Source organism: Nuphar pumila, chromosome 3 (genome assembly GCF_984573655.1).
Source record: "Nuphar pumila chromosome 3, dmNupPumi1.hap1.1, whole genome shotgun sequence".
In the NCBI taxonomy this organism is placed as follows: Eukaryota; Viridiplantae; Streptophyta; class Magnoliopsida; order Nymphaeales; family Nymphaeaceae; genus Nuphar; species Nuphar pumila.
Window position 1 is genome coordinate 122,904,625 of NC_143251.1, and position 25,947 is coordinate 122,930,571.

Genomic DNA, 25,947 nt, shown 5'->3' on the forward strand with positions numbered 1-25,947 from the left:
CACCAACTTGGACAAGGCAATTTGGAAGGTGACGAAAATCCAAGATTGAGTGTACTAACGATCCAGCAGATTTGGGTCTTTCTCCATACATAGATACATTTGGCATCCCAGTTTTTTTTTTGAAAACTCGTTTCGGTTGTTGTGACAGACCTATATTGCAGCTCCTGATATCAGAAAGGAATTAATCATAATGTGGCCAAGACAAAGGTGCAAAGCACGATAGAGGACAACACAACCATAGGTAAACAACATAAATAGAAACAAAAGAAATGACAAAGAGGATAAAGATTGACTTATACCCAACAACACGGACCTATACTCTAAATTCCCAAAACTTTTTATTTGGGAATTCACGGCAAAACCCCAAACCCCCAATTCTTGAAAACTTAGCAAATATGCAAACTCACAGTAAAACCTACCTTGTTTGTTGATTTCCCCTCTTGTTCTGCCGTGCATCTGGGTGCAGCCTAACTCCTGCTCACCGACGAGTGTGAGAATGGAAGGAAAGGAGAGGAGAGTCGTCGTCGGGTGGTGCTGCCGGAAAAAGGGGAAGCGAAGGTGGCAGCGATGTCACCAGAGCTCGCAAAGGGGAAAAGTTGCAGGGAGGTTGTCGTGCGAGGCCGCCGACGGCATTGGCCGGCGTCGAGCTATCGTCAAGGTGCGCCAGATAGCAGGAAGTGAGGGAGAGGCGAGCGTCTGGTTCACTGGGGTTTGCAGAGGGGAGGTCACCGAGAGTGGGAGCGAGGGCACAGCCGAGAGGGAGGCGAGACAACGAGTGCCAGAGAGCACGAGAGGGAAAGAGAGAGCGTGAGAGGAAGCGGGGTGTGGGAGGGGAGTAAATAGGGAGGGTGGCCCTAAAACGGAAGGAGGCGATTACCTTCCTCCCTTCGCCCGGCGGCTGCGCACCCAAAACCTTCTCTCAATGTGTTAGGGTTCAAAATGAACCCTAACATGTGATTTATCGTTGTTGTTTTTGTTTTGTTTTTTTTTTTTATTTTTTTTTGTTTTTTTTTCGTGACTGGGTTTTAACGCACCGACGGGTGCAAGTTTGGTTCGACTGAACCCGAACCCGTGACTCGCGACCCATCACAGCGGGGTCCAGGTTTTGGGCATATCCGGATCCACCAGAGGATCCGGACCCGTTTTTAAATGTTTAACTTATTAAATATTTAAGTTTTTAGAATGTAACCCTAATAAAATTCAGTGGATCCAGTTACATTATTATGGATCTCTACTAACTTATTATAGATCCAAAGTCCATTGTGCTTCGTAAGTCCCCTTACTAAATCTGGATCCAGGGATCCAAAGTTTTGATCATATGATTTGGAGTTGTGGATCCAAAAGAAATATTGTGGGTCTAAACTTCGCATAAGCTACTACGGATCCCATGAAAGTTTTATAGATCCGATATAGAAATTTTCCTCATGAAATCCGATTTCAACATCGTGGATCAACTCCATTCATCCTGGATCCAATATCCAATATGACCCTGATATGGAGGATCCAATATCAGAGATCCAATCCATTTGCTTAAAATCCCTTATTGGTTATCCAATTAAAATGTTCGAGATCTATTAACTAAGATTCAAATGGAAAAATCGAAGTTCTGAACAGGGCATTAAGGTTCCAACTTCCAACATTGAAGATCCAAATAGAATATTCGAGATCCATTTACAAATAAACAATTAAAACAATAAAATAACCTTGTACCCGCTTAACGGCCTAAATTTCAAGTTTATTTATCTCATAAAATTCACAGGTATTACATTTACTCCATTATGTTCATTAATAAAATAGTGCATTTGAAGCACTTTTCTCGAGTTTGTGGTGTGAATACTTGAATGCTATTTTGTGCTAGCATATGCTTGTGAATGTTTGAAGTACCAAGTTAGTTGGAAACTTGATTGCATGTTAGGCTCTTTTCATAAGCCATATAATTGAGTACAACATTCATATTTTAAAAATTAATAGGATTTCATAAATCACAAAGTTTTATTGTTATCAAATATGGTTTAACAACCTCCTTCAAGCTAAACTAAATTTCCATATTGTTTTAAAAAGTCATTTGATTTTCAAAATTGTTTTAAAAAGTAATTTACTACAACTTTTATGAATTTGATTATTCTTTTAATTCTATGCACTTGACATTTTTTGTTTTAATATTACCCTTTTTGAGATTATTGAAAATTGTATTTTTCAAAAAAGAGAATTTAGCATTGAAAATCAAATGAAAGTTTTGTTTCAAATGATCTAAAAAACTTTTATTATGAAAAAATGTTGTTTTTATTGAATTTATGTATTTAAATTTAAATAATGTTTTTAAAAAGTTATTTGATTTTCAAGATTGTTTTAAAAAGTAATTTACTACAACTTTTATGAATTTGATTATTTTTTAATTCTATGCACTTGCCATTTTGGTTTTAATACCACCCTTTTGAGATCATTGAAAATTTGTATTATTCAAAAAAGAGAATTTAGCATTGAAAATTAAATGAAAGTTTCATTTCAAATGATCTAAAAATCTTTCATTATGAAAGAATGTTGTTTTTATTGAATTTATGTATTTAAATTTAAATATGCATTCACATAAATGCAAGTAGACTGCTAACCAGATGGTATATTGACTCTCGACATAGTCAACGGGAAAGTTGAAGTCTCTAACCAGTTATTGGCACATTGAAGTTTCTAAGAGTGATGCAGAAATCTTCAAGCCTTTTTGGATATCCAATGGGCGATGAGACTTGTTACTAGTTATTGTTATAGACTCATTTCAAGTATGAAGAGATTTTATCAGTCTAAATAGATTTTTGGATTTAGTCCTTCAAAGCTTAGATGAGAATGTGAATTGGATATAAAGGAATGATTCTAAAAGTTTAACAAAACAAGTAATTGTATAATCCTACGCATTTCAAACATGTTTCATGAATTTACAAAGAGTTTTATGACCTATTTTGTTGTCTTTTATATGTACACATTTTGAAAAGTTGGTTCCGTAGTTGAATTTGATTTTGCAAAAAAGATTTAAGATATATTGTTGTCTTTTCATGAATACCTTTTCAACTATACAATTGTAATACATTCAAAAAGCAAGTTTCATAGTTCAACTAGAATTTCCAAAACTGATTTATAACAACAACAACAACTACGCCTTCATCCCAAAACAATTGGGGTCGGCGATATGAACCAAAAAAGAAAATCATTCTGGGTCCTCCACATGAATCCTTCTCCTCCAATCATTTCTATCCAATGCCATGTCCTCGATGAGGTTCAAAGTGGTTTAAAATGTAACACTCGTGATTTAAAAAAAAAAGTTTTGGATCCAAGTTGGATCCGACCGGATCCGGGTCCATCTCCCCCCCCCCCCCCCGTATTCTATTTAAACCCCCCACGGGGGGGGTTTCCTTTTTAAAAACACTGAGACCCCTGTCCTGACTCTTTACCTGCGCAACCCCGAACCCCGCCTACACCCGACTCCCATCCCTCTCTCCTGTTCACGGGAGCCCCCCCCCCTTTTCACGCTGGACACCGGCCTCCACAGGGGAGCTCTCCTGTCTTCCTCTCTCGCTCCGCCTCCACAGGGGACCTCTTGTCGGTGCACGAACCCTGCCAGACCCCCCCCCCCCCTCAGGTACGAATCTCTCCTTCTCTGTCTCATCGGTTGCAGGCAGGAGGGTGCCACCCTCCTGCCCCCTCCCTCTCGCTCGCCGGTTGCCGGCAGGAGGGCGCCGACCCTCCTGCCCTCTCTCTATCTCCCTGTAAATCAAGGCAGAGGAGGGGTGTCTCCCCTCCTGCCTTAATCTCTCCCTTCCCTCTGTTAGTAGGCAGGGGCGTTGCCCCTCCTGCCTCCTTCTCTCCCTTCCCTCTAATAGCAGGCAGGAGCGTAGCCCCCTCCTGCCCTCTTCTCTTTCGTCCCTTTGTTAACCCGACAGAGGAGGGGCGCTGCCCCACTCCTTCTCGCCCGCCTCCTTGTTAAGGCACGACAGGAGGGCGTCAGCCCTCCTGCCCCCTCTCGTCTCTCTTTTGACAGCAGCAGGAAGGCGTCAGCCCTCCTGCTCTCTTGTAGGTGACTAGCAGGAGGGTGTCACTCTCCCACTCCTTTTATCGTAGGCAGGTGGGACGGCCCACCTGCCCTCTCTTGTTCTCCTGTTTCCTTCAGCTGCAGCACAGGACAACGAGTTGTTCTCAGTTTGAACCGAGCCTAGGCTCGGTCCCGTCCAGATTAGGGGTTAGGCCAAGCCCGGCCTGACCGTCGAGCCCACCCCCTTTGTTTCCCCGCCTTCAGCCAGTCAGGCACAATCGAGCTAAGCCTGGCTCGATTCACCCTTGGCATGAGCCCAACTCAGCTCGGTCGGCTCGAACCAGGTTCGGGTTCGACCCCTGCAACGCAAGCATTGCTTACTTCAATGAATTTTAAAAAGGTTTCATCATTTACTTCGCAGCACAATAATATACCTCTTAACGCACTCCATCAGCGCAACGGATGTAGCGCGTGCACCAAGACATGCATCCTTGATAACCTACCCTTAGAATCGTCAGCGAATTCGATCGTCTCCGAGGTAGAAAAAAGTTGCATACGAGGGCCAATGACAGAATACCTCTAACTTATATATATATATATGCTTTTAAACTCAAGGACGCAGTTTTGTGTATTCTTGTCTATTTAAAATTTATGTCATTTACTTTGTCGCTGTGTTGTTACGTGCAGAGGCTATTGCTTACGCAATTTACTTAGCTGATGTACAGTTTCGTACATCGTGCACTGCTTACGCAATTTACTTAAACGATGTACGGTTTCGTACATCGTGCATGGCTTATACAGTTTATTTAGCTCGATGTGTGGTTTTGCACATCGAGTATGGTTTTATGTCATTTACTTTATTGTCGCGTTGTTACGTGCAAAGGCTACTGCTTATGCAATTTACTTAGCCGATGTACAATTTCGTACATCATGCATGACTCATGCATTTTATTTAGCTCGATGTGTGATTTCACATATCGAGTCTGGCTTTATGTCATTTACTTTGCCGCCTCGCTGTTACGTGTTCCGGCTACTACTTACACAATTTACTTAACCGATATACAATTTCGTACATCGTGCATTGTTTACGCAATTTATTTAGCTGATGTACGGTTTTTTATATCGTGCATGACTTACCCAGTTTATTTAGCTCGGTGTGGTTTCGCACATCGAGTCTGGCTTTATGTCATTTACGTTGCCACCACGCTGAAATGTATACAGACTTATGCTTGATATATATGTATCATATATACATATATATGACTTCATAAGGTACACAGTTTTGCATACTCCTCCCTACCTTGCATTACGCTTACATTTAAAGACGCAGATTTGCGCATACTCGCCAAGTCTTTAAAGAAAAAAAGAATTTCATATGTGAAATTCCAAAGCTCGTAATATTTATTATTTCAAAAAGCAAAAACGAATATTTGGCATTTGCATATTCGCAACCAAGTCTTTCCCTCAACTCTGCATAGCCCTAAGTGGTACGTACGGTCCTTTGTTTTGATATCCGAAATGACTCGGATATCCCCGGCCTAAAGCACGGAACTTTGATATTTCTAAGAAAATGTTGAGGTTTTTTTTTTTAGAAACCGATACCTGTCTCATCGTAACAATACCATCAGACATGCACAGCATGTTAGTACTACGATGATTGGATGAGAGGTTTAGGGTAACCTCGTAGCGTACAATTACATAATGATAAAAAGGTAATCACATAAATGGTGATAATCAGGATTTTGAGATTTCTAAATAAATGTTGGAGTTTCTTTCTTAGAAACAGATACCCCTCTCATCGTAAGGGTACTATAAGACATGCACGGTATGTTAGTATTATGATGATTGGATGAGAGGTTTATGATAACCTCGTAGCGTGCAAATGCAAAATGATAAAAAAAAAATCACATACATAGTGATGATCACCCTCACAAGCAAGAAGGTTGAGTTGGTTTAAAAGACCAGAGCATGTACAATAGGTTGTCAGTTAAAATAAAACTTGACATACTCATTCGTCTCTTTGGTTTCGTTAAGAAAAATGATGGGTTGGTACAAAAACTCTGATGGACATGTTAACAACTACGCTCCTCGAGTATCAATTGAACTCAGTGTCCCCGGTCATCGGAGTTAGGGGATTGGACTACCAAAAATTATCCTAGGTGGTAGGTCCCAATTACTTCTGCAGAAGTATGGATGCATCTCCTTAAACGAGTGGCCTATGGGAATTTCTCTCTCGGTCATTGGTCGTCCTCCTAGGAGCAGACTCAACTAGTTGTTCGGGGTATCAAAATACATAGAATAACAAACCCCCGGGCAGTCTCAGTTGTTTCTACGTTTCTCCTATGCGTACCCTCATGACAGTTAATATCGAAACAAGATTATTATGTTCATTTTGCTTATTCTGAACTGCACATCACGAAAGGAACAACGCATATATTAGTTTTGTTATGAATTTTGATATCTATGCACCTACCAGATTTTTATCAATCTGACCCGTTTCATGGGTACATGTGATGATTAGGTCAGAATGACAAGCGATGGCACGATGACATGATATCAAGATGAGATTATTTCCCTAACATTTCGCTCTTGAGGACATTTTTGTAATTTGGTATAAGGGTTTCTTGGAAATTTCACTTTTCGTATAAACTTTAAAACCTCGTTTTGAATCTATTTGGTTTCAATGAATGTACTGAGTTACAAATCCGTTGTGTAAAAGAAGGTTCGCCTGTAATGCACCCAAGGTTTGTTGACTTGTCATTTTAAACACATTTTCCGCTGAACTACTATTTTAAACTCTAAAAAAAGGAATGATTACAAAGCTTTCAAAATTTTCCTAAAAAGTTACAAGTCTAGGATTTTGGGGGCGTTATATAAAATCTATTTTTGTTTTTTTTAATATATTTTTAATTGACTCTTTTTGAAAATCTTTACAAACCTAATTAATTGGTTACCGAGCATTATAGATCATTTGGTTGCTTATTATTATTTCAGAGTGAGAATTTTGATAAAAGTAGCAAAAATTAGAGTCGCTAACAAGATACTTCGACAAGGATATCGACAAGGAAGTCAAGCATCTTAACCTACAGCTGAATCATTAACTATTAGTTTGAGCTTTTGGAGGTCAGTGTAATCACCTATAGTTGTATTTTGTCTTGTATTGGAGATTTTAATAAAGGTTTTGTTATTAGATATAGTTATATGAAATACTCCATAATGTTCATGTTCTTTTTTTTTAACAAGGTTGTTGGGTTTATTTGATTCATGGATATCCAATGATAGAAATGAACAGCCGGCTAGTCACATCCTAAGACAAGATGATAGGTCGGTTTCGAGGTGCGATAGTACAGTTATACACAAAGTGAAAACATTTGAAATGATAACTATATTAAAACATCAATGAAAACAGTATAAGAACTAGGAAAAGAACGATTAATAGACAATATACAATGCAATCACGACACTTATAAAAGACAAATGAATTGACTGAAGAGAAAGCAATGCCACATAAAGTCCCGTGTCCAGTAGCTTCAAGTTTTATAGCAACCAAAAAGTGACTTTGCTATGTTTCAAATTCCATCAACAACTGCATTTATATTATATAATTTGTATACATCTAAAATCGATACTTTGAAACGTTAAAATGATATATAGTGAAACTTACCCCATATTCTGAAATTGGGATTCCTTGTTGGGCACGTTGTAGATGAGCATGCCTTCGTGTCAGCCACTAAAAGGCAAACTTCAATCACTAAAGTGCATAAATGAAAGTTTACATCACAAGTCTCAATAGGAATTACAATGGATCAGAACTGAAGCATTCCTGCTGCATTGAGAAGGAACTAAAGATTCATAACTAACCACTAAGATCATCAATAAAAGCCTTGACCAAATCACATGATTATACTTTTGACTATGACTGTCAGAAACTGAGTGATCTACTGAACATATCATCGGCCTTGTATAAAAATTATGATTACATAGTAAAAAGGGAACAAAAGCTCAGGTAAACTTAGCAAAAACAGGAAGACCAGAAACTATTTATGCAATCAGCATGACATCAATTATAAAATCAAACTTTCTAAACATTCATGTGTACCCCAGACTGCCATTCTCAAAGATATCACTTCGAACTTAGTTGGCATCCCCAATTATTTTGAAAGAACAAAAGTAAAACAAAATTTAAAACCATCACATGATAGCACATTAGTCTAAGACCCTATGGGAAAGCACAAAAAATTGCAAATCAAGTGTTCAACCAAGTATTATGATCTTGGTAGCAAACACATAGTATGCACTGTATTAGAAATATCTTTGTACTGTCGGTAAACAAGGGAAGAAATAAATTTCACAAGCAAATCTATTTCTATAAGTATCTAATGAAGATATTGTCCAACGTTAAATCCTCAAAAAGGGCTTGATATTTGCTGCCAAAACTCTTCTCCTTCCCTCCATTATGTCTTCTTATCTTCTCCCTTATTCACATAGTATAGGGGTCCATATTCCAATGACAAAATTAGCCAATTGAAAGGCAATCCAAAGCTTTTTCTTCTATACCCCATCTAAAAAAAAGGTACAACATAGTTGAAAATGCACACGATTTACGATATGCTAGTGGGCTAAGGAAAGATCTTTGGTAAGAAAATTTTCATAAGGCAGTGTTTTAATTAATCACGTCTAAAACAGCCTTTGGACACAAAAATGCCACACCATATACTTATGAAAAAATCCAAATTATCTTTTATATAACCATGCCATTTCCCTTCAAAATAGACGTGCAACAGTGCCCTAAGAACATCCCCAAGAACAGATGCGTGAAAAAATAGTTGGACAAAGGAAAAGAGTATACATGTGTACGATATGTACTTGTTAAACCTCTGAGAGACCAATCTTGACAACAATAAACATAAACAGGGAAGATTTTACAATGGAACAAAAGGAAATGAGATTACACATATATAAGAAAACAAAGGAAAGACTAAGTAGATGAGAAAGAAGATAGAAGCAAAGGTTCTCCTAATCATATCACACCCAAATTTAACACCCCAACAAGCACCTGAACCTAGTTAATTTTCTTTTCTAATAAAGGAACCCTGCTGATGGTGATTTAACCTCAAGTCTTAACATAGGAAACATTAACAAACAAATATGCCATATTAAGACTCAGAATAATGTCTGAAACTCCAAATATCATCATGGTTTGTGCACACATGCAAGGTCACTTGCATTCAGCAAATTGTTTAAAAAATGGCGATTTTTGGAAAAACAGTGCCACAGATTTTATGTGATGGCAGAAATCATGCAACTTTCTTCTTCAACATGATTGTGAATTCGTGCATTAGTTCCCAAAGATCAATGTTGCCATGAGAGCCTTATCTTTTCTTTCCTCTTTTTTATTTTCCTACTTTTTCCTTTTTGTGTTATGAGGTTGAGTTGGTGTGGAGTGAGATGGATGGTGTGTGGAAGGTTTCCATGCTAGCTTACAAAACAAGGAACAATATCAGGAAAAAATGAAAACAATAGATACTTAAAACGGTAGGAGTTACAAGAAACAGAATTAAGAGAATGATAAACAAGAAAAGTACGGAAAGGGAAAAGAGAACACGAAAATGAGATATTCCCTCCCTTGGTTGAATATGAATTCCTTGCATACCTTGCTTTTAGTGCCATGTAAGAAAAGTATGCATGTTTTAAGAAAGCGAGAAGACAAGAAGTCAGGTGATACACTTAATACGGGCAATCATGAAACATTTATCTCAAACTTCAGTTCTTTATAGTTACAGAACTTCACCAAATAAATGTGGAATTACAGAAGTGCACCTGACAAATGTACTTACATCGTAAATTTAATCTGTTAACCTAAATCTTATATTTAACATATAGACAACTTATTTGAGTGTAATTGCATATTATCCTAACTTATGTGAATAGAATATCCAACAAAGATCTGACCTTAATCCATTCCCGCACAGCCACTAAATTGTTTATCATCAAAGATACAGGATAGGCACAAGCCCTCCACCTCATAAAACCAAGATAAAAGTGAACCTGTAATAAGCTAACTGCATTCTTCTGTATTAAGCACACATCCAATGATAACACAAACTATGAACTGCAAATGGTTATGCTTTTTCAACATTCTCAGTCATTTTCATCAGAGGTAATCTTGGAACATTTCATTGTCATTTTCAGTTTCATACATATAAAAGTTCGTGTGGTCTCTGAAGATTATTGTCCATGCCAATTTAACCTTTCTTTTACGTAGCACTCATATAAAAACTGAATATCCATTCACGAGGGAAATAGCATTGGCAAACCTTTCCCATTGACATGAAAGCAATGCAGATGAGTCCACAATAGCTGAAAAGCAGCCAAATCAGGAAGCCCCATTTCTGACCTTCCTCAGGCAACTGCAAATATTTCAGATTGGAGAAAACCATCATTAGAATAAAACATGTAAATCCAGGGAATAAATGAAGAGAAAAAGAGAGGGGAGGGAGAGGAAGAGATGGACTTACACAACTTCTAGCCCTAGTGAACCATAAGCTACCAATTACAGTCCACACCCATAAAAACGGGTAAAGAAGTAGTGATAGAATTGACAGCACCACAACTCTTCCACAAAAACGAGCATATCTTTGCTGCCAACCTAAATCCCTGAAAGAATCAGAGGGACTTAAGTATTGAAAGAAATTGGCATATAAGAATTTGAAGGTTGCAGCTAGTTGAGAAGAAATATTGCTAATTAAGGGATAAATAGTTAAAAGCAATAAGTTTCCCTTGAATGGATGACTATAAATCTAAAGCAAAAACCACAAGTTTTTTGCGAATTTGTGGGAATCTTGTTAAAATACGTAGTTCTATGTAAATATATATTAATATGTATACACATTAAATATGTATGTATATTAGGTCTTATGTATCTTTTTATTTTATCCTTGTATATCATTTTTTGCATTTTTCTTTTTATTTTATTATTATTTTTATGTGTAATAGGTTGTGCCCATTAGGGGCACTTTTGGCACTTGGTTATAGTCGTTGGAGCTAGTCCAACGGCTAGCTCAACCAGCCGTGGAACTAGCCCAATGGCTAGTTGAAATCCCTCTCCCCTTCACTGTATTTTTTTTATATGTGTGTGGGGGGGTAGGGGCTTTGCCCACATTATGCTAGGCTTCTCTTAAGCATTCTAATCAATAAATAAATACATATTTTTTTTGTGTTCTCTTGCCCATTAGTGGCTTGTGCTTGTTTATGCTATTGTGATCTCGTATTTGCCATTAGAGGCATCTTGTATTGCCTTAGTTGCTCTTGTATTTGTGCACACACATGTATTTGTAGCTCTTAGTAGCCTTTTGTGTTGTGCACATGTTTTTTTGTATTTGATAACAAATCCAACAATGAAGATATGCACTTAGCTTGGTGCTCTCTCTCTCTCTCTCTCTCTCTCTCTCTCTCTCTCTCTCTCTCTCTCTCTCTCTCTCTCTCTCTCTCTCTCACACACACACACACACACACACAAACACAATCATCAAATGGATGGAAGGAGGAGGGTTCTAAGAGATAGGCATTGGAGAGAGGCACACAAGACTACAAAATTGATCCAAACTCTCCATCCATGGCTTCCCTAGATTAAATCATGCATTCACCATGTTATTTCAATCGTTCACTATCCCTGAACCCCAAAATGGAGCCATTCTACACAGATCCATTTTCCATTTTGCAGCCCCAATGTATTTGTTTCCTCATCCATGGCCAAGGACCATCCACAAATGTTAAGGTTCATGAACTTGGCAAAGCATCCATTAAGTTATCTAAATCTTCCCTTATTTCCTTTGATGCTGAACACAAGTGTATTTCTTTCATCTATTAGTATCTAGCATGCATGTCATTTTGGTTCTTTGCTGGATACTCATGCACATATATCCAGCACATGTAATCTTATAATCCTTTACTTATGGTAGTGCATGTGAAGATCTATATAACACTTATAATAACCCCTATCCTAACAAAGTACCATTGGTACAAGCATGCACACGGTCTCATGCTACTAACTAGGACTGTTAAATCAGTGAGATAACCTGAGCTTGATGTGTTCAAGCTTGGCTCATTCTTGTGGCGAGCTGCACCAAGCTCAAGCTTATAACAGGCCCCAACTAAATGAGCTTGAGCTGTCTCATTTCCAAACAAAAAAAACAAGTATTGTTTCAAAGCTGGAACCAGTAAGATTTTATCTCCAAATGTATTGCTTGCAAGCCAAATACTTTAACCATTTGCTCTACACCACAATATGTGATGTAAAAAAATATCAAGAATATGTCTATTACTGCTTAATGGGCCTATATGAATTGAACATCTATTGCTTGTATTCAGGTTGCCGAGCCTATTTTACAAGTTCGAATGAGCTATATACGAGCTAAACACAAGCCAAGCCATAAGCAGCTTGTCTCATTTCTAAACCCTACTCCCATCTAGTTGGAATGCAAAAAGGGAGGTAAACTCTTGACCCAAGAAAAATAATCCAACCATTAAATTTAAAAGTATATAACCAATCCAAAGGTCTAAGAACTCCGAAAACATCTTTCACGTTTGAGTCTCAAAATCTTTCTGTCATTGTACTACTAACCAGTAGTCTATGTGTTCATAAGTCAAAGTTTGCTAAACTTATTCCAGACTACCTACAGGCATTCTTCTCAAAACTCAGGTTAGATCGAGAAAAAACACCTCTTTTATACTTCCCTTTCTAGTGTGTTGAGACATTCTCTGACACAACTCTTCTATCTAGTAAAATAGTAATGTTGTCTTTCTACAGAGAAATTCCTGATTTTATATACCTAGCTACCCTGTTTCTGATTCAGAACATGTTCAATTTCCTTGTCATCATAAATAATCCATATGACTGCCTCAAATTGATATTACAGATTACTATTGTTTATGCTTGCTTCAATGGTAGACCCATGGTCGGTCCCAATTTATTTCTTCAATAGGTATAAGGTGTATTTGTAGATAAGACAATATGTGTAATTATACAATAACTTTATAGAAGAAATTTTAAAACTGAGATTGATGATCACAAATATCTTCAATTAGAAACACAGGCTTGATTACTCAACATTATCCATGTTAAAGAAAATAGGAAAAAATGGAAACATATGTCACATGGATACGGCTGCAGATATGGGGATATGGCCATCTTTATGAAGTTTCCAGTATGACTTGTATATAAAGTGATAAGGAACTGCAGTCAAAATGGAGTATCCATGTGACATAGATGGAAACTGTTGAAAGTATGCATTGACCATTTCGATCATTCCAATTTCTTCACAAAGGAAGAGAAGATGATCTAAATACTCTAAGGAAACACATTTCTATAGCCTCTAAGTAACCTGAAGGAGGATCTCAGAAGGGATATACTTACAAACCCATTCCTGCAGCTAGACCATTGTCTACAAACATTAACACTCGAAAAACAAAAACAGTTGTGTAGTCAACCTGGAAAAAGACAGCAGATGGAAGCATAATTCAGTTCCTTTATGAAACATACATGCATTTTCTTAAATATGGTCAGCTCAAGTGAAAATAAGAAAAAAGGGCTTTGAGGCTTACCACAATCCATATGTGCAATGGATATGTACAAAAATGGTATCGCTTCCAATTTATGGAAACAATGATCCTAGATTCGTCAAAGAATACAGCATACTAATGTATCAAAAGAAAGCAACATATGCAAGCAAGCATCAGATAAGCACTCAGACAAAACATACATATACAATGTGCGGAAAGGTGTATGAAGCTTTTTAAGCAGAGGCATGCATGCCAACAGAGGGGTATAAGTCCTTAGAAAACTAGTTTGAATTATGAGAACACCAAGTAAAATATTCTGAATATTGTAAAAGTATCTCCAACAAGATACTAAGATCAAGACCTTAATATTCTTGATAATAAACTCGGCACACATGCACAATAAGAACACTTTAGAACACTTGTGCACAAAAGCACAACTCACAAAATCTCACAAATGCACAACGGCATAAAAAATATTGGAATCACTTTATTGAGCACTTGGACTTTGACTCAAAGCCATAAGAAAATACAAAGAGGAGAGCCCCTATTTATAACAACCAAAAGGGGCCTTGGAGGGGCTCCACTCATAGACGTTGGAGCCCCTCCAACGGTCACAAATGTGACCGTTGGAGGGGCCCAACGTCTATTTGAGTGGGCCCCCCAAGGTACCTTTTGGTACTTAAAAGAAAAGAAAGAAAAAATACAAAGAAAATAAAATAAAATTAAGTTACAATCACATTCATAAAAGTGAATGTGCGTAAAACAGTGAAAAAGACTAAACTACCCCTATGGCTAAACAAATAGAAATATATATTTTATATATATAATAAGTAGATACATATACATATATATTAATATATGTATATGTATTACCTTATATATATATATAATATATATTACATTACATGATTAATTACATAATTTAACACCCTCCCTCAAACTTAGGGCAGGATGACCGAGAGTTTGCTAAGAAGAAAGTTGAAGTGCGGAGCACACAAAGCTTTAGTGAAGAAATCCACCAACTGATATTCTGGCGTGACATATGAGAGGTCAATGTCTCTTTTGAGGTACGTCTCCCGAACATAGTGACAATCCATCTTTATGTGTTTGGTCCGCTCATGAAAAGTGTGATTCTTAGCAATATAAATCACACTTTTGTTGTCACAGCATAGCTTGGTAGGCTCTTCAGATCCCCATGTCTTCCAGCAACTGATGAATCCATACAATTTTAATGGTAGTAGTTGCCATAACACGATATTTGGCTTCAGTTGATGATAGGGACACTTTTTGTTGCTTCTTGCATCTCCATGAAATCAATGAGTCTCCTAAGAACACACAAAAACCAGTGGTGGAGTGACGGTTATTTGGGTCACCTCTCCAATCAGAGTCAGTATAAGCAATTAATTTTAAAACAGACGAAAAGGATAGAAAAACTCACTTATTTAGAGTACCCTTAATGTATCTTATGTCTCGTAAGATAGCACTCATGTGGACGGATGTTGGTGCATGTTGTAACTGACTTGCAGTATGCACTACATGAGAGATATCTGGTCTGGTAATACTCAGATACATCAACGATCCTACAAGCTGTCCGTAGGAAGTAGGATCAGAGAGAAGAACACCATCATCAATCTTCATTTTAGCTCCTACTATAGCAAGAGTTTCACAAACCTTATCATCTGTAATACCTGACCTGTCAATAATCTCAGATGCAAACTTAGTTCGAGACAAAAAATACCCTCTATAAGAGTATGCTACTTCAATACCCAAAAAATAAGTTAGAAATCCCAAGTCAGACATTTTAAACCTATCATTTAAAATTGTTTTTACGCTTTTAATCCCTTTAGAATCACTTCCGGTTATAAGCATGCCATCCACATAAAGAAGTAAAATAACAATCCCTGCATTGGATTTTCTAACAAACAAAGCAGTATCAGTAAAACAGGATGAAAAACCATTTTCTAACATTACGGAGTTAAACCTATCATATCAAGCCTTGGGGGCTTGTTTCAAACCATAAAGTGTTTTTCGAAGGCGCAACACTTTTCCTTTAGGAGACTCCATTCTAGGAGGAGCATCCATATACACTTCTTCATTTAGATCTCCGTTTAGAAATGCATTCTTAACATTTATTTGATAGATGTTCCACTTGTTGATCGAGACAACGGTTATAAGACATCTGACGGTGACCATTCGAGCTACCGGGGCAAAGGTTTCTTCATAATCAATCACATATTCTTGACTATATCATTTTGCAACTAAACGGGTCTTGTATCTCTCGAGGGACCCATCACTCTTAGTCTTAACCTTAAACATCCATCTATACCCTATTGTTTTCTCACCTTTAGGAAGGTCTTGAAATTCCCATGTCTTGGCTCTTCTTAGAGCTTCGAGTTCATTATCCATTGCGACTATCCATTCAGGACATTTTCGTGCTTCCTCGAAGTTTCTAGGTTCTATGTAAGAATGAATGACGCTTAGACAGGCTCTATGTTTAGGTGAAAAAGACTCATATGAGATGAACCTAGAAGGGGTTTTTCTATGTCTTTCAGTCCTACGAAGGTTTTCTTCACTTTAAGGAGCAGTCTCACTAGCATCATCATATCTTTTGAGGGCACTTCTGAAAGTATTTCTATCTCTATGAGTGTAGGTTATGGGATCTCTATGTGGTTCCTCATTGATATGTTGATGAAATAAAGAGGACACAGGACTGGTTTCATTATCACTTGAGTCATTCTGGTTCGACTCATCATCACTAGTTTCATCACCTTCAGTTAACAGATCAAACAGAAAAGAATAGTCTACATTCTCGTCATTAGATTCAAATTTTTCGAAACCACTGAGACTTTCCAAAAAGCTTACATTTCTGGAAACATATAGTTTATCATTTTTAATATCATAACATCGAAAACCCTTTTGAGTTTCGGAATAACCAAAAAAGGCACAAGGAATGGCCTTGGGGGAGAGTTTGTCATTTTTATCAGTAAGGACAAAACATTTGCAACGAAAAACCCTCAACCTGCTATAATCAGGTTCTTTTTCGTACAATCTTTCAAATGGGGAAACCTTGTTCAAAATTTTTGATGGGAGTCTATTTATGAGATAGACCGATGTAAGGGTTGCCTCAGCCCAAAGACTTTTCGGAATATTCTGTGAAATGAACAAGGTTCTAGTTGTTTCAATGATATGCTTATGTTTTCGTTCAACCAACCCATTTTGTTGCGGGGTTTTTGGACAAGATTTTTGATGGAGAATACCATGACTTTCAAGATAACTTTTGAATTCATTGGAAAGATATTCGCCACCAGAGTCGGTTCTAAGAATTTTTAAACTTTCATTGAATTGATTTAAAATCATCATATGAAATGTTTTAAAAATCGAAAAAACTTCATGTTTATGTTTAAGAAAATATATCCAACTAAATCTAGTATAATCGTCCACAAAGATAACATAGTATGAGAAACCTCCTTTAGATATCACCGGAGCCGGACCCCATACATCGGAGTGAACAATTTTAAAAGATTTTGTTGTAAACATGGATCTTTGAGTAAAAGGTAGGCTTTTCATTTTCCCAAGAATACATTCATTACATACAAAATTTTTATTACAAACATGCTTAATAAAAGGCAAATAAGAGATTTTAACAATGTTGGGATGCCCCAATCTCTTATGCCATACATGAATATCTTTGTTTTGAGCAATATTACAAAATTGGTTCTTGGGAATTTGGAAAAAATCAACATAGTAGAGGTCTCCTCTCCTAGAGCCTTCCCCAATCAACTTCTCAAACTGGCGATCCTGTATCCAACATTTATTAGAAGAGAATTTTATATCACAACCATAGTCCGAGAGTTGAGAAACTGAAAGTAAATTTAAGTTTAGTTTTGGTATAAGACGAATTTTTGGAATAAAGAAGTCTTGTTTTTCAAAATTGCCCATTTCTTTAATTTCAAGAGGTGTTCCATCCACCGTTGAGACAAAAGATAGAAGAGAATTTTTAGAAAAATCGAAAAGAGAACAAGCACTTGGAGTCATGTGAAATGATGCACCGGAATCTAGGAGCCAAGATGTCTTACCGATAGATGAGGAGGATGACATAGCGGCTCCGGAAATGCCTCCTTTGAGAAGAGGTTGTAGAGCATCCACAATTTGTTGAAGAGAAAGAGGCTCATTTGATGAAGAAGGTCGTTCCTTTGGTTGGGATGCCATAGCTGCGGCAAATATTTTCTTCCATTTGGGGCAAATGGGTTTGATATGCCCGGGTTCTTTACAAAAGTGGCAAGTTAATTTGCTATAGTCTCTTTTGCCATATCGATCATTTCCTCCTTGACCTTGATTTTTGAAATGAGGAGGTTTGTAGGCCTTCATATTATTCCCGGGTCTTGACACAATATTAACCTCTTCATAATCATTTTGAGAAGAAGGTGTAGCAAGGATGCTAGGATTATTCTTACTAATCCTCATACGGATTTCCTCACCACTTAGCTTAGTGATTACATCTTCGATAGAGGGAGATGTGAAGGCGAATAGAAGAGATGACCGAATTTGCTCAAATTCGGGTCCAAGACCATTTAGAAAATTAAAGAATCGATCTTCCTCTAGTTGTTTGTGTCTTAACTCAATTGCTTCTCCGCTCTATTTTGGTTCGAGCATAGCAAGCTCGTCCCAAATAGATGATAGTTCGGCAAAATATTCCCGAATAGACAAATCGTTTTGTTGAAGGGTCAATGCCTTCTTTTGGAGGTAATACTTGTGTGATAAATCCCTTGAAGTATACATTTTTTCAAGGTACAACCAAGTTTCAGAGGCCTTTTTGAACTTAATGATGTTGGCGTTGATCTTGGTTTCTACGGACGAAAAAATCCAAGACAAGATCTTGAAGTTCTTCATCGCCCACTCATCATGTTTTTTTTAATAATCTTCTAGGGCTTTTTGTCTATCTTCCCCCTCAAGAATCTTAATATTTCCTTTTTCAATGATTGTAAGTTTGGGTTCGGGTTCCGGTATTGAACCTTGAACGTACCTCCAAAGACCCTTTCCTTTGATATGGGCTTCCATATTGCCGGCCCAAACATGATAGTTTGAACCACTAAGTTTAAAACCAAGGGAGAAGTGAGAGTCTTTTTCACCCATTAGAGAGGGTAGAAGATAAAAAATAACACGTACCTCAAAAGATTTTCAAGTCTTTCTTAATAAAAGAGGCTTCTAAAATATTGCCCGAAGAAGATGATCCACTTCAAACTCCAATAGCTTGAAGGCACATTTTTCGAGGTACTTCAAAAATGAAGAGATGCACGATTTCCCCTCTTCAACGAGGCTCTGATACCATGTAAAAGTATCTCCGACAAGATACTAAGATCAAGACCTTAATATTCTTGATAATAAATTCGGCACACATGCACAATAAGAACACTTGTGCACAAAAGCACAACTCACAAAATCTCACAAATGCACAACGACATAAAAAATATTGGAATCAGTTTATTGAGCACTTGGGCTTTGACTCAAAGCCATAAGAAAATACAAAGGGGAGAGCCCCTATTTATAACAACCAAAAGGGGCCTTGGGGGGGCTCCACTCATAGACGTTGGAGGGGCCCAACGTCTATTTGAGTGGGCCCCCCAAGGTACCTTTTGGTACTTAAAAGAAAAGAAAGAAAAAATAAAATTAAGTTACAATCACATTCATAAAAGTGAATGTGCGTAAAGCAGTGGAAAAGACTAAACTACCCCTACGGCTAAACAAATAGAAATATATATTTTATATATATAATAAGTAGATACATATACATATATATTAATATATGTATATGTATTACCTTATATATATAAAATATATATATATATTACATTACATGATTAATTACATAATTTAACAAATATTTCATCTGAGAACTTGTATCAGGTTGATTATCTCAAAAAAAATTTGTATCAAGTTAAACAAATAAATCAAGATGGGAGCTAAGAAATTTTCAACAGTACAATAATGCTTGCAGACTGTAAAGTCAGAGCAACGGCAAAAGCAAAACCAGATGAATTCTTTAGATGAGAGAGGACGGTCTAAATTTTGCAACATTACAGTCATTAGAATACAAAGTCGTCTCACTAGGAACTAGTTGATCACCTAGGCCGATAGCTAAGTAAATTGAATCCATCAAACAGATCAACTCAAGCTGATCCAAAATACAAAAAAAAAATGTGCAACCCCTGAGCTCAATGTGAACTAGGTCAAGTAGCACGATGCCATCTTACAATAACTTCCATGTCTACAAACGGTAAGGCTGGCAAAATCCAAGTCATTCTATGAAGTTCTAAATCCTTATGTGAAACATTTTCCCAAGCATTTTCCTACCCTACCTACAAGCAATCGATTCTTACTGACTCTTGCTAGTTAATACTAGTCGCTAAATCATCCCATAGAACTTAAGCTCACTTCGATCGATATGAGTCACAATTCTTGAAGATCCATGAAGATCACAGAAGCACAGGCTAAGGAAGCAAACCCTCCTTCTAGATCAGTTTCTTGTTCAAGATTAACGTAAGTACCTCAAAATCCAGTCCACGGAAAGAATGATGGCATGACAAAACTCACTCAAATGCCTGGAAAACAACAAAGTTCAAACAACCAATAGAACCGATTCAAAAGTAACTTAAAAACAAAAGAAAGAAACGAAAAGAGAAGAAGTAGACGCAATAAACTTTATCATTCGTTTGCACAAAACCAAGATTAACAGAAAGCAATAACTCATATGCACTCACCCAACACAAAAAAAGATACAAGAAAGGGAAACCCAAAAGAAAAGCAGATTAAATCCAACTAAGAGAGAAGGATACGCGCTCGTCGCGAGCATCGACAAGAAAAAACCATCGTACCTGCCAAAAATCATCAAAACCTCACGGAAAAGAAAGTGAAGAAAAGCAGAAATCAGTCAAAATTGAAGGAAAGAAATTATCCAAGCGCAGCTCTCACCACTTGAAATCGACTCCTCTGATAGCCATCGAGTCGACCTAAATCCCCAGCCCCCTCGAGAAACTCATCGATTCCGAGCCTTCCAAGAAATTCAAACCCAAGAAACCCCCGAATTTTACGACCATAATCGATCCCCAAACCGGAAACGAACAAACATTCGGGAATGGAGAAAATCGTGAGAGGGTTAGGGCTCGAAATTGGGGAAAATTAAGGGTACGAATCGGAAGAAATTAGGGTTCCGGATTGGAGGAGAGGAGGGAGCAGAGAGAGTATTTGAGGAGGAGCCGACGGTTTCCGTTTGCGGAAAATAGCATGTTAGGCGTCTCTCCATTAACACCATAAAATCAAGCCCAGATCATAAGACGTTCGATTTGATGGGTATTCGTAGAAGAATTGATGCTTGTTTTCAAAACTCACTATCAGTTTTCTCTCATTAACGGCGTCTCGGGCGGTCATCCCGGTTAAACGGAGGCTGTGTCCTGTTCCTTTTGGTGCTCGATAACGACGTCACTCTGCCGTTGGTGGTGACTGTGAGTGATAGGAACTCACCGGGCCACGTCGGTGATTGAGCTGACGTGGCCATGTTGGGGTTCAGGGAGTGAGTCCCACCGAAAGTCTGGCCTGGCTCAGACATGAGTTTTGGTTGGCCCGTCCCGTTTGGGTCGAAGTCACAAATCCCTTTCTCGAGAAACCAACTTGTGCTCACAGTCAGCCTCTTCTTTATCCCTGAAGCCTTCCCATACTACGTTACGTACCTTAGTGACAAAATTTAAAAACGGCAAAAACTCGGGAGATTTTGAATTTTTTCATAAATCTTGCATTTTTTTGGCAATAAAAAATAAATTTAAAAATATAAAAAATTTATTTTTATAAGAAAATATAAATATAACACATTTAAAAATGAAAATCTCGAAATAAATATCTGATAAAACGGTAAATATTGCGATATTTGTCATGGTTTTAAAATCTCATGAGAAATTGCCGTTTTAAACTTTCAGGCAATTTCTCGTGATATTATCACGAGATTTTTTATAAATCTCACCATATTTGTTACAGAGGATACACCCTCACCCCTTCACCATATGACCAAATCACTTATATGAGGGTTCCACGATTAATGTTCAACAATTCCCTTCACCTCCGGTGGAAGGCAGAGGCCCTCCTCCTTAAGCCGGACTTAGGTGAAATAGTTGGCGTGAATAACATCATTAGTGCATATGTGAAGAAGATTTGAGTACATCACTGATTAAGTATTCGTTGGAATTATGGTGTTAAAAGCATGATATTTTAAAAAATATAGCAGATATTTTTTACCCTGGTTTGGGTTGTGTTTTGTTGGTCAAGAATAGTTAAGAACCTCCAAACAAAAAATAAATTGACAAGTTTTGGCACTTCGAGATTTTATTAAAAATGGCTTTGAGGGACTCCTTCCCCCCCTCTCTTTATCTTCCAATGGGACTATGAATTGTGTCCAAAGGCAAAGCAGACAACTTGGAGCCCATTAGAGTATCAAACTATAGTCACTAGAAGTCTAGAAGCTTCTTAAAAGTTTCTGAATCAAACTGGATTCAAAACCATGAAACTACTTTCTTCCTTTACGCTTCTTAAGCTATATACAAAAAGCTGCCTTTCCAAAAGGGAGAAAAGCATGCTTCTCAATATACAAAATGAACTTCCATGATATTGAAAATATCTTTTAATATCAAAAGAATTGTATTTTTTCAAAATTTATGTTTTCATTATAAATTGATAAAATGCATAATTAATTTTTTTTAAATGAAAAAATAGAGGTTCTAGGTTTTAACTATATTTTTTATGTTGTTTCCTGCTTTGAAAGATATAAAAACTCTCACCAGGGAGGAAGGGCCAGGATTGAATCCCTAGGACACATGCGGCGGTTGTTGTTCTAGTAGGGGTCCACCTAACCCCAGCTTGCCTTTCAAAAAAAAAAGATAGAAAAACTCTTATAGGAAAAGAAAGTTTTGCCCATGAGAGTTTTTTGAGAAGTTTTTCACTTGTTTGTGTAGCATGAGAAAAACTGATTGGAAAAATGTGAAAAAAAGAGAGAGCGGATGAGAAGGGTGGTGGTGAGATAGATGATAGTGCTGATAGTGAGATGGAGGAACCAAGTCTGGTACACGATTCGTTTTCCAAAAAGATTTATTCTGTTGGAAAAGTGCTCCAATTCATCCACTAACAATGACTAGTTGTTTCCAAACATAATGTTCGTGTGCATTATAAACTTGAAAAGGACATCCTCCTTAGTTTGCCCACCTGACCAACTCTTGGCATTGATCCATAAAGTTCAAACCTTGGCTAAGATTAAACCTTACAAATCTTAGTCCCAGATGCCTTAACCTTAGGTGCCATACTGCATGGTACCATGCTACTTTCTTGAGCCAAGGATTAGGGAAGCAGATCAGGTCATGCTGAAAATGAGCGTTTTCGCTCATGCTGACATCGTGGCCATCCGATTTGCATTTTAAAAAGCTCAAAAGTCAATAAAACCACGTGGCATTCATCCAAAATGCAAACAGACGGCCACGATGTCCGCATGAGAAAAAACACTCATTTTCAGCATGACCTGATCTGCTTCCAAGGATTAGTGCCTTATTAGCCATGAAAATTCTTAGGGCCAAATTTGCCTTACAACTATTTTTGTTACTTTTCTTTTTGATTGGCAAGTTGGGGGATAGCCTGTCTCCACAAGGTTGCCCAGTTGGTTAGGGCAAGCTTCTGCATTAGGTATGGAGCAACATTATGGGGCCAGTTCATAATACCCTCTTGGTTATGATAGTGCAACCTAACCATCCATCCATCTCATTTGGTTACTTTTTTATAAAAAATTGTGGGGTTTTGTTTATGATCATAGAGAAAACTCCCACAGAGAACTGGGTCACTTAATGAGCCCGCCTTCCTGCGAGGTAAAACTCCAAGTTCAGGACACAACTACCCAGCCTTACTTGCCGGAAAAAAATGTGGGTCATGAGCCCTAATTCAGCTAGCTCCCCGCACTGGCCTAGATTTGAAGGGCATCATGTGAAGAAATGCAATGATGGACCAAGTTCAATAAGCTTCTAAGTTCTAATGTATTGTTTGTATAAGATGCCACGCGAATAAGTCAATGCACCAAAAGGTGAGAGGGACAATACGCCAACCCAATTGATAACTTGTGGAGAAATAGATGGAAAAGCTGCAAAGAAGGGTGGCCCATATAGTCTCCAAGATATAGAGCATATGGAATATTCTGCCATAAGTTTGGCAACTAAACTCACATGAGCTTAGTCAAAGTCAAACTGAGCTCATAGGTTGCAACTGACACACTTTGCCCGGTTAGTTCGACCAGTCAAACTGAGCTCACAGTTTATGGCATGGGTGAATAATAAGGGACATAAATGGTTTGGATTTGGTTCAGATCTGGATCATGCTATAAAATCTAATTGGGAGTTGTCAGTGAAGAGGTCGTATCACAACCCGATTGAATTGGCTATTCAACCCAACTGATTCCAGTTATTTGGATCATGAACCCAATCAAATCAGGCTAGCTCTTCTTGGATTCGTTCATGGAAAAGCAAATCCCAGACCATTCCTATGGTCAGTTCTTGAAAGGGCCTAGAAACCAAACCCAGCTAATCAGGATGGGGGTCATGTATTATGAGAGCATATCAGGTGGGTCAGAGATATTGATATAACATATTCCTCAGTTATGTTCAATCCTCACTGCACATCTCGCATGATGGAAGAGATGTTTGTGGGCCCCAAATCCCAATCCCATGGCTCCCAAGAAAGAAGTGATGAATATTGAATAGAGGCCATTTTTTATACTGCGTCGCAGCATGCTTAGCATGCAGCTCTACTACTGTTGACCATCCATCTCAACATTTCTCGAGATCGACAACACACCCAGCTTGAGAAATGTCAAGATGAGGATGATTGTCAGGCAGGGGCATGCAGCGATGCTGCATATTATGTGAAGTCTATTAAATATAATCGACGATCAGATATGTACAATACTGTTTGTCCCAGTATAAAAGCAGTATAAACTACAAGAATTAGAATTCTTGTAGATATCAGAACTTATAGGGGAAGACACTGATTTTTTTTTTTTAGATAAGCAAGCTGGGGTTAGGCAGAACCCCACCAGTTATTCAACATAGTAACATACCGTTGGGTTTTGAACCTGCAACGTCGTGACGTGCGCTGAGAGCTCCTACAAACCAATCTGAGCCCCGTTGGTGAAGAAACTGGGGTTATGATAGCATGACCCAACACACACGTCCAAAATTTTTCTTTCTTTCTTTTTCCGGATAACCAGTGGTATTCGAATCCAAGACCCTTCAGTTATGAATCATGATGGTGCAACCCCACCATCTAGATAAAACATTCACACTTTATCCAATTGTTTACCTAAGAGAGTCACCTTTTCTTTTAAGAAAAATAATAAATCATGTTATGTGATGACCTAGAGCTTGGATTAAAGTGTTGAAGAAATGGATCGTGTCCAAGATATGGATCTAGTACAAGATCCATCTAGTTCAAGCTTACAGTCAATGTGGAGGAGACCTGTCAAATGATAAGATCAAGAGTATAAGTTTGTGCAACAAGAAAGAGATCGCATCTGGAAACCGTTAGCAGCAAAAGAGATAAGGTTGTTGAGATTAAAAACAAACCGTTATCCTCTTGTAACCTTCAACGTGGACTAATTGTATGGGATCTACCAATCATAGTGGATCTCCTATCATTGTGTAACTCTCTAATATAAGAAGGAGATCTCCTCTCTTAAAAAATCGTTGAGAGTCAGAATCGTGGAGGTAGGGGTCTTGACCTGAACCACGTAAAAAAATCATGTTTTTCTTCTTGCTTGTTCATTGTGTGATTGTTAAGACAAGAGAGATCCAATAAGTGTTTATTAGATCTTTACATGGTATTAAAGCCAATGGCATCCGCTTCGTCTGCTCCCTTCGGATCATTGGTCCCAAATCAAGCCATTTAGTGGATTTCAAGTTTGGTTTCCATCAAACTTGATTGAAATAACTATCCTCTATGAAAATCGCAGATAGAGTCACTGATGTACTCTCAGGATCTGGTCAAGTTTGTGGACGGGACATCCCAAGCTCCTGCTAAATTTGTTCAAGGTATCAACTCCCCTCAGTTCCTGAATCTTGAGTATGCTGTTTGGAAGAGGTCAAATCAGCTTACCCTGAGTTGAATTAAGGCTACAGTATATAAATTTGTTCTTTCTCAAATCATTTGCATACCTATTGCACGTGAGGTTTGGATTGCCTTAGAATGTGCATATACCTCTCATTCAAGCCTAAGAATCTTGCAGCTCAAGAGAGACTTGCAAAACATTAAGAAAAAATAAAAAAAATCATGACTGACTACTTGAATGAAATCAA

At 37.8% G+C, this 25,947-nt stretch overlaps 1 protein-coding gene across 2 annotated transcripts in view; it reads right to left on the minus strand.

Annotated features, from left to right (window-relative positions):
* Positions 1 to 20,794, minus strand: part of LOC149843578 (E3 ubiquitin-protein ligase SIS3-like) — a 68,792-nt gene extending 47,998 nt beyond the window's left edge. Inside the window, exons 1-7 of one of the 2 annotated variants that reach the window (XM_089999929.1) lie at positions 20,549 to 20,794; positions 20,413 to 20,451; positions 13,622 to 13,688; positions 13,434 to 13,507; positions 10,537 to 10,675; positions 10,336 to 10,428; positions 7,683 to 7,748 (exon numbers count right to left, since the gene is read on the minus strand). In XM_089999929.1, the coding sequence (XP_089856055.1) occupies positions 7,683 to 7,748; positions 10,336 to 10,428; positions 10,537 to 10,675; positions 13,434 to 13,507; positions 13,622 to 13,688; positions 20,413 to 20,451; positions 20,549 to 20,577 (507 nt within the window). In that variant the 5' untranslated portion in view covers positions 20,578 to 20,794. The remainder of the gene's footprint in view (positions 1 to 7,682; positions 7,749 to 10,335; positions 10,429 to 10,536; positions 10,676 to 13,433; positions 13,508 to 13,621; positions 13,689 to 20,412; positions 20,452 to 20,548) is intronic. The other variant, XM_089999930.1, reaches the window with a different exon arrangement.
* Between the last annotated feature and the right edge of the window lie 5,153 nt (positions 20,795 to 25,947).